This window comes from Neolamprologus multifasciatus, chromosome 22 (genome assembly GCF_963576455.1).
Source record: "Neolamprologus multifasciatus chromosome 22, fNeoMul1.2, whole genome shotgun sequence".
In the NCBI taxonomy this organism is placed as follows: domain Eukaryota; kingdom Metazoa; phylum Chordata; class Actinopteri; order Cichliformes; family Cichlidae; genus Neolamprologus; species Neolamprologus multifasciatus.
In genome coordinates this window covers 22,791,671-22,805,831 of record NC_140459.1, presented here as the reverse complement: position 1 = coordinate 22,805,831, position 14,161 = coordinate 22,791,671, and the positions used below count along the sequence as shown (strand labels likewise).

General features: G+C 39.4%; 1 protein-coding gene across 25 annotated transcripts in view; it reads right to left on the bottom strand.

Annotated features, from left to right (window-relative positions):
• The window catches only part of adgrb2 (adhesion G protein-coupled receptor B2), a 265,546-nt gene that overhangs the window by 102,433 nt on the left and 148,952 nt on the right, over window positions 1-14,161 (bottom strand). For all 25 annotated transcript variants that reach the window (XM_085147628.1, XM_085147623.1, XM_085147627.1 and 22 more), the window contains 7 exons: window positions 12,689-12,795; window positions 10,604-10,798; window positions 10,045-10,113; window positions 9,442-9,550; window positions 8,067-8,213; window positions 2,017-2,104; window positions 1,114-1,216 (listed from right to left, as the gene is read on the bottom strand). In XM_085147628.1, the coding sequence (XP_085003754.1) occupies window positions 1,114-1,216; window positions 2,017-2,104; window positions 8,067-8,213; window positions 9,442-9,550; window positions 10,045-10,113; window positions 10,604-10,798; window positions 12,689-12,795 (818 nt within the window). The remainder of the gene's footprint in view (window positions 1-1,113; window positions 1,217-2,016; window positions 2,105-8,066; window positions 8,214-9,441; window positions 9,551-10,044; window positions 10,114-10,603; window positions 10,799-12,688; window positions 12,796-14,161) is intronic.

The window sequence follows — 14,161 nt, the reverse complement described above, 5'->3', positions numbered from 1 at the left end:
AGGAAGATGAACTCCCAGGGAATAGCGAATGAATACTAAGTATTTTTTAATGAAACTTTGCAATACTTTTGACCATCAAGTCCTGGTCAACACAGCAAGAGACTGATTCCACTTTCATTTTAGCATGTCTTCGTCTATATATAGTGTGTGTGTGTGTGTGTTCCTGTCTAGCTATCTTTGTGAGGACCAACATCTGCATTCTACTATACTTGTGAGAACCAACAGTCACTTGTTAGGACACACAACCCAGTCCTCACAAATTTGAAGGCATTTAAAGGCATTTTTGAGGCTCAAAATGTGGTTTTAGTGTCAGGGTTATAATTAGGTCATGGTTAGGTTTAGGGTAAGGGTTAGGGTTAGGCATTAATTTTTAATGGTTAGGGTTAGAGTAAGGGGCTAGGGAAAGCATTACGTCAATGAAGGTCCTCACTAAAATAGCTGAACGAGGTTGTGTGTGTGTTTGTGTTGTCAGGAGGGAGCCATTAAATATTTAACATTATCTTCAAAACTATGTCCACCTTTACACAGCAGAATGCCCAAAGAAACCCACATCACATCGAGGTCGTGAAGCATGCCTCTCATTAAACTAGCACTTAGTCCTTTTCCGCTGAAGACACCCCATGAGTCGTTATAATAACGCACTCCAATGTAATATAAACTGAACAGCTACCAGGAGACAGCATGATACAGGGAAGTCAAAAAGGTCTGCGTTTATTCAGGCAATTCACCGAGCGCTATGGCACTTTATAGCATGCAGCACTTTGAGCTTCATCTGAACTTAGAAAACATGGGTCGGCTGGGAGAAGAGGAGTTGCTTAAAGCCTTAAACAAATTTATTTTCTTGGAAAATACTTACTACAAGCAGAAAAATTCAAACCCTTGCACTAGAAAAAACTTCATTTATTTTAAATGTTTTGGGGGGTTTTTTCATTTAGGAAAGTTTAGATGATGAAAATAAAAAAACCATGATGTGATGCATTCTTTCATCCCTTAAAACTGCTTACAAGACAATCTAACTTTTGAAGATTTAGAACATGCTCAGTGGTCCGAAGCAGAAGCTTAGCGGTCTTGAATAGTTGCCAGAGAAAAGAAAACAGCTTTTTATATACTTACATTTAATAGCGGTGACAGCTCCACCACCACCATGGGCTCACTGGGTTGTGGTTCCGGTCGTATTGTCACGGTCAGGATTTTAGAGTTGATCACTGCAGGCGGACTGTAAAGACATTCGTTTTTTTATTGTTATCTTTTTTGTTTTTTAGACGAGTGTTGGTGTACATTTAAGATGGAGCTGAATGTGCTCTATGACTTTGGAGAAAGACCAAAAATAATACATACAAATACCAACAAATAACAAAAACAAACTAGTAGGAGGTGAGGAAATCTAAAAGAAAGAAGAAAGAGAGAAAAGAGAGCGCCTGACTAAAAACAGAATACTGCACCCATTAACATTCAGCATGGCTACAGAGTGAAAAGGGTTTTAACAGATCCAGCTAATCCACAACCAAGAGCAGTGACCTGAATAAAAGGGCCCGGGGCCAGCACAAACACCATATCACAATGGCCTTTTTCACAACCTCCTGATTTCTTCTAACTTTTATTACTGCATGTTCTATGCAAGTTTTGGGACCCTTTAGGCCCACACCCAATCCAAGCTCAGAGTACACTTCCAAAAATATACTGACAACTCAAAGGGAGGGGAAAAACATCTAGGGAAGTGTGCTTTTTGATAAGTGTGATAAGCAGGCGCAAGGACACAAGAGAAGCAGCAGAGTTGTAAAAGGGAAGAAAAGACATATGGAGAACTGGAAGTTCGAAAGAAGGGAAGGAAAAAATAGAAAATGCACAGAAATAAAGAGAGACTGTTGTAAGGATGAAGAGACCACGAGAGAGATTAAAAAGTCAGACAAAGCGCAAGAAAAAGTTACAGAAAGGTCAAAGAAAGGACAGTGAAAAGATAAGAATGAAATGTGGTTTTAAATCCTCAATAACAATAAAGAATAATTAAGTACTCACGTCGCTGGAGGTAAAATGATGCCAAGTGTCCTGTACAAGATGGCTCCAATGACATAGTACATTGTAGATTCTGTTTCGGCTTCTTGCTCTGAAAGAAAAGAAAATCAGTACGGTTTAATACCTTCAAAATAAACTCCAAATCTTTCGGCCCATCGGCCGGTTTATTCCATATCCCCCTTGTTAGCTTGTTCAAAGGCCCTTGTTGCCAAAAACTAAAATACAATGAAATTTTCACAACAACAAAAACAGCTTGAGGCAAATGGAAAATATTTCATATCTAACATTTTATTTCAACCAAAAATAAAGTCAAACAACTCTAGACTAGAATCTACTAAAACTCATCAATGGCTGCTATGCTAGGAGCACAATGAAAATGACATGACACTTGTGACAAGTTCAAGACGCAACTTTGGGCTGTGGTGCGTAAATGCTCTCTATGATTTATTGCTGCCCTTGCTAATCAGTGTCAGAAATACAAGTAACAGTATGTACTGGCTCAAAGTTGTTAGGACACCACTGGCCACTCGCCCGTGATTTCTGAGAATAGAAGTTGTAGACTAGTGACAGGGAAAGTAAAGAGAGCAGTTCTAACCTGTAGAGCTAACCAGCATTTCTGCAGTACTTTGATGTAAAAACTAATTTTAAAAATGGCTGTATGTTGGCTTTGTTGGGATAAACTGAAATATAAATCAGTAACTGAAGTAACGTGTAACCATATTCTGCACTGGGGTATTGAGCCTACCAAGGAAGAAACCAATGCTACTGCTACTAGCACTGCTAACGTTAGATAACTCTGCAAACTATAATAAAAAAAACCTATGAGTTTGCAATGTCATACAATGCACAGTGTTGCAAATTTCAGCATCATTTAAAACACGCTTGAATTAATCAAAAACTTAATTAACAGTTTCATGTATCTCCTAAAATACAGATATAATATATGCTTGGCTAATATTTAACATTGCACGTTTAAAGTGTGCACAGTTTAAAATGTTTTCTTTTACACTAGGCTGCTGCCTGTTCTCTTGTTTAAATGCCCAGAAAATTAGTCGCTAGGAACGCTCCTAATGTTTAACACTGTTTAAATATGCATGACCTATATGCATGCAGCTGTAAGAAACAAACATAACTTGATCTCCTGACATTTCATCAAAACCTGGATTGCATTCATTATTCATCTGTTTCATTCATAAACTCCTTCAGACAGGTCTGTGTTTGCCCTTCCACGTAACCGGTGAGTAGTAGTATGTATAATGTGATTGATTTAACAGTGCAGCACCTCTGGTGCATTGATAATAGACAGAAGATAGTGGAGAAATGAAGGATAACAGGATAGCTTAAACCTAATAACCCTCTTTTCTTTAAGGATAAGCCTGATGATTTTCCATAAAGTCTGTAGTTTTACTATTTAACATAAATTAAGTTTGAGCTAAGTTGCACTGGTCAACTAAATAATTAGATTTACCTGTCTCATCAACCATTAACATTTCAGCCTCATTTAAATGTACTCCTAAAGTGACACTAACACGCTTTGGTGGCTACATCAAAATAAGAAACGTGAGAATATTGCAGCGCCTTCCCAAAGTTTCTGGCAGCTACATATTCCATATCCAGAGTAGTTATGCTTCTAAGCTGAAAACATAAGTCAGGTGCAAGACGCTGGTTTCACACTTTGTGTGGGTGGAGACACTGTGTCAATTTGTTTCCTTTGAGCAGTTATAGTAGCTCAGCAATACTGTGTATCTAGAACTGCTGAAGTATCAAAGCCTCATTCCTAAAAGCAAGCCTTTTACCAACATGCACGAAACATGAGTAAAGAAAAGTCAGTGTGTCAGACAACTTCAGACACTGTCCTTGTCCCTCTCGCTTCATGTTAGTTCCAAATCCCCTTTCTTCCTCTTCTCCTCCACCTCAGCACACACCCCTCTTATCCATCTCTGTTGTTGTTGCTATTCTCCCATGCACTTTTCAACTTTTTCACTCTTTTCAATAGTCGTCTTTTACACCCCCTTGCCTTCCATCGCTCTATTGAGTGTTCTTTTGCCAAAAAGAGCAGGAGCTCCCAAGGAGATGTAGTGTCCCTCTGTAAATGTCACTTTGTCTCAAGTGAGAGGAGGCAGAAGGAAGCAGAAGGGGGAAAGTATGAGGGAAAGAGTTCATGCTGAGAGATGCCACTCCCTCCTTTGCCCTTTTAGGCTGAGAGAAGCAATGGAGAGGCATCAGCAGAGAGAGACAGAGAGGGCTGATGGTATCAGACACACTGGGTGACTCATCCAAAATCTGTCTGCCTGCTGCCTAAGAGGTAATACTTGGGAAGAGAGAAAGCTATGCAAAGACAGACGAGAAGAGAAAGAGGAAGAGACAAAAAGATCTCAACTGTGGAAAAAACGCAATTGTGAGGCTTGCGAGGAGGCAAAAAAAAACAGATCAAAGTCAGCATGAGAAAGCCTGCAAGTTTGATGGATCCTAATTGGACAGTGTCTGCCAAGGCATGCAAATGAGAAAGTCAATGTATTATGGGTAAATGGTAAATCTATGTGAAGGGGTGGCACTCCTACGCTTGAGGATGATTAATACCACAAAAGCACTCAATCACAAAACTCTAATTTCCCATGAACAGACTTTTTGTCACTCTGCCCTTGCTAAACATCTAAATGATTGGTGGTCAGCTGTAATCCAGGAAAATGGCAAACCACCAGTCACCAGCTGTGAACTTTAATATGTCATTTATCAGGAAAAGATATGCTTGCAGTTGATTCTAAGCCATAACTTAGCAGTTTAATTGAAGACAGAAAGCTCCTTGTCAGTTGTTTTATTCTTTCTTCCTTAATTGTCTGTACTTTTCTGTTTTGCACACCACAACAAGTGTGGTCTCCTGCTTTAATAAACATATTGATCAGGCTCAGGCTACTTTGGTTCAGTGATGCCAATATTACCACTAACTGCCTTCTATTTAACTTCTAAGTTGCTCAATTGCTTTAAATTTTGGAAACTTCTAAACTGACCCAACTTTTCAAGACACGTGTATATGAGATTGTGAATATCCAATGCAGCTGATGGCCTTTGCCCCAGCAGCTCACTACTAATAAGTCTGCATGAATTCCCATGGCACTGATTTGGACTAATCTGGTGTATTTCCAGCTTGTAATTATAGGTGCCATGTTTTCTGCCTACTGGAAACTGTGTACGGTTTAGGTAATAAGGACACTGCCTGGATAAAGTATTCCCAGAAAGAACCACACTGAACTTTTGTGGAAAAAGGCTTTTCTGGCAATTGTGCAATGCAGTGATGAGCTACCTTGGTTCAAAGTCCCAAAAATACCCACAGGAAGCAGCTGCCTAGAACGGTTACCACTCTAATTCTGGGAAACAGTTATTATTGGTTGGCATCAGAAATTATAGCACCTTTCATACCTTTTTACATCTTTTAACTACTTTTTCTTGCCAAGCCACCATAGGCCTATTCCTGTCAATTTTCAGCTGGAACAATGACATGTTCTCTGGATGAAAATGTTTACAAGCCTGCAAAATAATTTCCTGCAGAATGAACACTGGAATCATCTATTCAACTGTGTTCCCAAGTGTATAATTACTAATTCCCACTCCAAGTTTCTGTCAACTAAGGAAAAAGACCGCAAAAAGACCACCAGTTTCCTATGAGACCACCGTCTCTATGAATAGTCCTGACCTCTCTGTCTCTATCTCTATCCGTTGTGTGTTTGTGATTTAGCCCCTCGTCTGTTTACTCTAATCTAGATGTTTAAAGTATGACTTGTGTTCATAATAATCCATGGGACAACTCGCTACAGCAATGAGTTCATTGAGCATGCCTGTAAATCCCTAATCCAGTTAGTGCAATGGCAGTTACAGGCAAGTATTTGCTTTAATTCAAACCACATACACCGATATACTTCGTGTGTGTGACCACTTGTTATTATATTTACAAAAGAGGTGGTGCGAGTACAGTTCACAGTAAAGAGTAAATATGCCTGCATTTATTAGAAATACAGGTATACTGTTTTAAATAAACTAAACATTTCCTAACATATCACAGTCTTTAAGAGAGTGTGGAAGTGTGTTTCTGAAGATGTCAACTCAGGTTAACAACTCAGGCGTCAGCCCCAATTGATGCTCAATGAATCACTGAATTTCCAGCTCCATCTCACACACTGAAAGGGAGAATCATGAGAAGCAAAACAGCAAAGGAGGTGGCTGATGAGTTAAAAGTTAACAACTCATAACCATGAGCATGAACCACCAATGGTGTATTTGAAATATGAAGCCATTGCTGACTTGTATGTTTGGATCGATGTGTGTACATGGCTGCGAGACAGAGTGCGCTGCCTGCTCGTGCGATTGTAAGAGAAAAAGAGACAGTGGAGAGAGAGAGGGAAAGTGGAAGTTTGTCACCTCGAAAATCAGTGAAGAACAGTCCTAGCCTCTGCCCACTGAAGCGATTCATGAACCTATCTATTGGCTGTGCGTGCGTGCGCTGGCGTGCGCACTTACAGACACAACGGTGCCAATAGGGCTTTATGAGCATGTTTAAGCTGTCCATCTGAGATAGGCTCTCATTACAGGGTAAATGAACCAAACAAACCGATAGCAATCAACTGAGGACCTCAACTCATGAACTGCCAATGGGAAGTGGCAGAGTTCCCACAGGGCAAAGAGTACTAATAATGTCCTAACTCATAAAGCTATATGCGGTTTGGATGAAACAATTTACCAAATAGTGTATGCTAAAATGCCAATTGCATGTACTGAATATCGCAGTGTAACTGTAATGCAGCTGGTCACTTTTATGGCACAATAAGCCCTGCAAGAGACAAAACATTCAACACGACAAACAATAAGGATAATGGACAAGAAAAAAGAACAGGATTGGAGGAAAAAGGGCATAAAGTAAGGAAAGTAAGTTCGAAAAACACAACATGGAGTGCAGGCAAGGCGAAAACTTTGAAAAGCAATGGCGTTAAACCGATCCAGCTTAAAACCTGCTATTCAACCGTTGAGATATCTGAATTCACTGTTCCATAAAAATGTGCTTAATAGGCTTGTAGAAGGCTGGATGCTAGGTGGTTTAGAATAAGCACAATACATGGTGCACAATAAAGCATCAGAGGTGACGTGCCCTGAGGTTAGTATACAGGATGTCTTGAGCGCCAATCAAAGGGAGTTTGTGCCATCAGTGCAAGTCAGAGGTCAGAGGAAGCTCTGCCCTCTTGGCCTGCAGTCTCTCTGAACTTTAATTTAGGTAGGGGACGGGGATGCCTGACTGAAAGTCTGCCAGTGTAATTTCCTGTGGGAAGCGACCTTTGCCTTTGTTCGTAGAGGATAGCATCTGCCTCTGTATTTCTCATTTCTACTTCAAACCATTACTATTTAACATCATTTTTCTTTCTCCTTTACAAATTTAGCTTCCATCTATTCTGGGATCATCTATGTAGTTTCTCCTCCTTTTTTTAACTCTCGCCCTTTGTGTTTGCTTGAAACTGCACGAAAAAAATGTAGCTACAACTAAACGCAGTCAACATTCTTGCACTGCTCAAAGTGAATGGATTTTGAAAATTGTATGAGACTCAATGCTCTCAAGGGGAAGCAACACACTTCTTCACAGATGAAAGACTGGCATCTTCTTGAGAAGCCCTCTAGGGCCTCTTTACAGTCCAAATCCTTCTCAGCACTACCCTTTAACGCCCCTGAGAAACCTTCTGCTTCAGTGAGAAACATCTCTGAGTATGAGAATTCACACGGGGGAACCTCTACTTGCCGAGCTGATCTGACCTTAGATTAGGAAACCATGAGTTGGTTCTTTTCATATATCAAAGATTTAAGAGAGTGAGCAAGAATTACAACTACAGCATATGTACTTTATGGTTAAGAATAGACTATGAAAGCCTTCCTAACCTTGTGTTTCCCATCTTTTTTTATAGAAAAAAGCCAAACACAGAAATACATACATCTTGTGTTTATGAGCTGAAACTGGCAACCTAAAAGATTAGATCAACCCTGGTCAGTAGACAAACCACATTTCCTTTTTTTCTTACCTTCAGGTGGGATGGTGAAAACCTCTTTCGGGATGTAGAGCTTATCTTCCGCTGTTCGGGCCCAGTCCTTCATGCCCCTCCGGCCCTTCATGGGGAAGTTGATATCGCTGGAAACTGCTGACACTGGTTCTCTCTGAATGGTTACCACTGGACAAATGACAAATGAAAACAAAACCCACATGAAAATTCACTTAGGCATGACACTAGGAAAATAAACAAAGAGTGCTGGTTAAAAGACAAATATCAGCCAAAAACAATAAAGAAAACGTCACAAAAAAATACACTGTTAAAAGTCAACGTGCTGGTCATGTGTTTAAATTCTGAATTATTGGAAACAGATTGAAATCAATACTTGAATACAAAAATTCTAACTATGATGAAATACATTACTGTGCAAATGTCTTGAGCCATTTTGCTTCTTCAGAGCAAGAATTTCTTGAAATACTCATTTTCAGCTCGGTCCTTTTACCTGAGCATATATAGAGGAACACTTATTTTTTGTCTGTTAAACCACTTAACACTGACCATCATTCAAAAATAAAAAGAGTACCTAACTTAAGAAATGATTCAGAGTTTTGTCTGCACATTAAAGAGAACCCATTTTAAATTCTTTGGGCACTTTGCTACCAGCAGCTCATCATTTGTTCCAATTTCTGTAGCCGAATCTATGAAAAATGGCAGCAATAATACAGTTTGACTTTAATAAAATAGTACTTTTACAACCAACAAGGTGATTCCCAAAAACCTATCTACCAAATGCTTGCCATTTCTCAGGATGAAGTGCCAAGTGTCCTAACTGGGTAAGTGGACTACAAAAGAAGAACTGATTGGCCTAAAATACTGGCAGCCACCAATGCTACCCCTCAGCTTCCCAGTAGATGCTCCTCTAGTATAAATCTAAAAAACTATAAAAGCAATTTCACAAAATATATATAAATATCTTTGAAAGTTTATGTGCTGGTCATATGTAGTTAAATTCTGGATTATTGGAATTTTTAGAAACTTTTCTAACAATCATAGGTGATTGTCAGAAAAGTTCACATCTGACATTCACCTTGAGGTCACTGGGATTCAAACTCATCTGAGAGTTTTAGTAGATGCACCTATTTCAAAATCAGGGGTAAAAACTATCTACAGACAAAAATTACCAGTATCTGAAAGTCATGTCCTTCAAAAATAAGAAAAAAAATCCAGCAAAGACCTGACACAGGACCTGAGAGATACATCTGGACCTTTGGTTGATTCATCAACTGTATGTGTTAAGCCGCTCAAGACTTTTGCGCAGTACTGTAAGTCGTCCAGATGTTTGTGTACAAAGAATGTTTCATCTGCTCCTGTGAAGCCGTGTGATCTGACAGCAATGAGTGGGCCTTACTGAGGTTGTTGGTAACCACTAGAAAACTCTGAAAAGGCTTCTGGGCCTCTCCAATGAGGTGAATGAAATCTTCCAATATCCTCATCAGCAAAGCAGCACCGGGAGCGATCTGTGGACAGCACGATGATAGAAAGATGAACGGAAGGATGTCATAAGTGCAATTATAACCCACAGCCAACCATCTTCTATGAGACACGTCTCAACCACTGATACCTTTTTACTCACTGCATTACCTCAACTACCGAATGTGTTCCCGGGCTGTAAATCCTAATCACATGGTTTATAATATTATATTTGGCTTTTTTCTTAAAATTATTATATCCAGGTGGCAAGCAAACACAATTCGCTGCAGGGGTACCACACTGGGTCACATACAAAGCTTGCACAAAGACACACAGGCTATTGTGCATTTTTAAAACTCAAAGAAACATTAATAATAGGTAGAATCAAACCCATTTTCCATCACCACACATAAACATTTACAAAAAGATCTATTTACGATACTCGGTGAAAGCAGACAGTCAGTTGTGATGATAAGGAGGTGCACAGAAGCGCACACGAGGACATAAAGTACTAGACATTCACATAAATGCAGAGTCTTACCTGGTGAGCGTCCTCCCATTTTTCTAAATTTTCAATGTCCAACATGTGGCTGACAATCTGGAAGAATTTCTAGATAAAAAGAAATAAAAAAGGATGTGCTCAGTTGTTGAAGCCAGACCATCAGGCAGTTATTTCCTGGATATCAAATAACTACTGATAGCCTTGCTGTGGTTAGCACTGCAGCAATACTGCCTCTTATTCTAAATCATGTCTGGTTCATTCATTTGCTGTACAGAGGCATATTGTAAGTCATAAATAATAACGTCTGTGAAATGATCGACTGAGACGGGAACATTTTGCTCACTTACAGGCACTGGAAAAAGAAAAATGCTGCTAAAAAAAAAAAATCCGCCCTGTGAGGCCATAGCAACTGTGCAGCTGTAGTTAATTGCTATGCACACCCTGTGCAGTAGAAAGTGAAGCTGCGGATGGAATAAATTTTGTTGTAAGTGACTGTGTGTGTGTGTGTTTGTGTGAGATTTATTTATTTATTTATGTATTTATGTCATGGTTGGTGACTTTAGAAGGCTCCGGGCGAATGCCGAGACGCTTTGCCTACCTGCACGTCGTCGGGAGCTGGGATGTAGGTTGCTCTTTTGAAGGTGTCCGTCACATTTCGCAGGATCTCCGTGGAAAAGAGAAGGTCGCCACTGTAGTAGCTCCTTCTCTGCAAGAGCTCCAGGAGACTCCGTACGATCTGAGACATGCCCTCCCCAGCCAGGGTCCTCTGACCCTTCGCGAGATGCTCTCGTAACTAAAATGCATTAAAAAAAGGAGATTTTTAGAAGTGTTTTTTTTTTCCTGTCTCATGATTACAGGTAAACCCTTTGCTGTTGCACATGGTGTTACTCAAACTATGTAGCAGAAAAACAGAAACAGCACACCCGAGATTGTGTTTTTGACAAAGAAATCACAGGAATGTTTTGGATATGAGCCGACTGGGATATTTCAAGACGGGAGTATATATGTATATGGTTGGATTTTTTTCTGTTTTTGTGTATGTGTGTGTGTTTGCTTGTGCTTAAAATAGGCAAGCAAATCGAAGCCTAGCAGCACTTTCAGACAGAAACTGGATCTCATCACTTCAGAGAAAGAGATACAAAAAGATAGTCTGTGCGTGTGAGGCAAAGAGAAAGAGAGTGAGGGAGGGAGGAAGAGAAAGAATCTGGGGGAACAGAACATCACAGCAAACACAGAAAATTAATTACTGACTCCTGGTATTAATGAAAGGTTGGAACAGAAGCTAACAGTGCAATCAGCTCTGTCATGCACGATCCCTGACCCCCATCTCCTTCCGCCATCATCGAGGAGATGGAAAAGGTTGAAGTTCACGGAGCAGGAAAACAGTTTCGCTGATGAACACATTCATTAGCTCTGTTCATTAATTGATAAGTGTGCGCACAAAGCTCTGGAAAAGCTAATTAGAGATAGCAGCGAGTCTTGGGTAAAAACACTCTGCAATTTTGAGAAAACTTTTTTTAGGGTAGTTAAAGAGAGAGAAGAACAGATAGCGAAGAACTTGAAAAACATGTTTCACTAAGCAGATGAAGCAACTCGAGTGCATCTGGAAAGTATTCACAGCGCTTCACTTGTTCCACAGTTTGTCATATTACAGCATTATTCCATTAAATTCATTTTGTCCCTTAAAATTCTACACACAATACCCCATAATGCCAAAGTGAAAAAAAGTTTGCTTGAAATTCTTGCAAATTTATTAGAAATAACAAACTAAAATATAACATAAGTATTCATACCCTTTTCCCAATACTTAATAATTACAGCTTTAAGTCTTTTAGAGTATGGTGCTACAAGCCTGGCACACCATTCATTGCAGAACCTCTCAAGTTGGATGGGGAGCATCGGCACACATCTTCAGAGATGTTCAGTTGGGTTCAAGTCCAGGCTTTGGCTGTTATCTTAGCTGTGTGCTGTCCTGTTGGAAGATGAACCTTCACTCAAGTCCGAGGTCCAGAGTGCTCTTGAACGTCTCTGTAGATTGCTTCATTCACCTTTCCCTCTACCCTGACTAGTCTTTCTGTTCCTGGTGCTGAAAAATATCCCCACAGCATGCTACCACCACCATGCTTCACTGTAGGGATGTTACTGACATGGTGATGGGCAGTGCCTGGTTTTCTCCAGATGTGACGCTTTCAATCTTTGTTTATCAGACCAGAGCATGCACTGACCTGCACTGTCAACTATGGGACGTTATACAGACATGTGTGGGCCTTTTCAAATCATGTCCAATCAACTGAATTTACCACAGATGGACTCCAGTCAAGTTGTAGAAACATTTAACAGACGATCAGTGGAAACAGGATACTCAGTTTTGAGTGTAAGGCAAAGTCTGTGAATACTTCTGAACTTTTGCTATTTTTGTTTTTATTTTTAGTGAATTTCCAAAAAAATTCAAGCAGAATTTTTTCACTTTGTCATTATGGGGAATTGTGCAGAATTTTGAAGTGAAAAAAGGAATGTAATCCAGTCTGGAATAAGGCTGTAACATGACAAAGTGCTTTGAATACTTTCCAGATGCACTGTAACTGGCTTAAATTGGTACATCTTTTTAGCTTTTTTTTTCTCTTGTCCATCATAATTTTTTTATCAATTGTTCGTTTTATTGTACTCATTTGACATTACTTACAGATAAATGTAAATATCTATATTCAAGTGAGATGCATCTGGCGAAGCTCGGAGGACCCCAGAAAGCAACTCCATTATTGTCCAGCATACAACGACGACTAGCAGATCCTAGAAAGAGATGAGAGAGACGCACATAGTTAATACAGAATGCAACGAACACCAAACATTATCTACACCATACTCTGAATACGGTATGCTTTTTCAAACTTCCAAAAACCAATATGGCCACAAAACACATAAATATGTTATTTGTATTCTGACGCCGAGAAGTAGGCCAATTCATCACACGGACAGGAGTAATACAGAGGGCGTCTGCTCAATGTATTTTAATAGCTATACGGAAATATCAGAATGCATAATATTGCTACTAATGAAAAAGCTAAAACCCAAGGTCACATCTATTCATGTGCTGGAGTGAAATATTATGCAGGATTGTAAAAACTACAAAATATTTTGTTTGTAGCAGTATTTGGCAATTTACACCTTCTGGTGATTCTAGGCTGGCAGGCACAAGGCAAACCAGTGAAAGCTGCCAAAGTACCTTTTGAAAAATAAATATAAACAAGTCCTTTACGCCCTCTTTTTTTGTCATTGCCATGGTAACTGAGATAAGTTAAAGAATGTTAATTTGATCTTAAATAAGACTATTATATTTAATTAAGGCTCAGTGTTAGCGGACTAACTCATTCAGACATGTTTTGACGTCCCTAAAAAGATGTGGAAAAATGTCTTTATGCAGCAGACCTCTTGAACCACACCTGCACTCGACTTGCACGTGTCAAAGTTTGTACTCCTCTTTGGCAACAATCGGGCAACTCTCAGTTTAGACTGAAATAACAGTGGTATGGTTTGACTGCATTCAAATGAGACATGAGTGCTGTATAAATTAAAGGCACTTGCTGGATAACGTATGTGTTAAAAATGTTACGACTGCCTCTTTCTATCAAAACTCAAAAGAGCAATGCCATTTATTATTGCTGAGGCATAAGTACACCCACTAGAGCAAATTTATTTCAAACACAGGGATGCAAGCAGAGCAATTTATTCTGATTAGCCTATAATCTTGTCTATTTTACCATCTTTTTCATATGATTGTCATTCTGTTGCAGTGAATTTGCCAGACACTTGACACCTGACAGTCAACTGTTCCTTTGCCTGCACTAAAAGCCTGTTGAAGTTAAAAGCCCACTGGTTTGCAACTGAATAACTAACCAAACAAGTCACAAGAGCACAACTTTTGTTGGACATATTCAGCTACATACACATTATGTTCATGTCATCTAATGTTAATAATCTACTACTATGCTGTCTATCAGCTGGAGTTTATGGGATCGGCGGAATATAGCCAACCTTAAACATTTATGTGAACTAGTCCTTTAAATAGTCCAGCTGTCCCACTTAGTATTTAATAATGAAAAAAGATCCAACTTTTTAGTTATACTATAGTACATATTACTCCCTTCAAACGTATTCT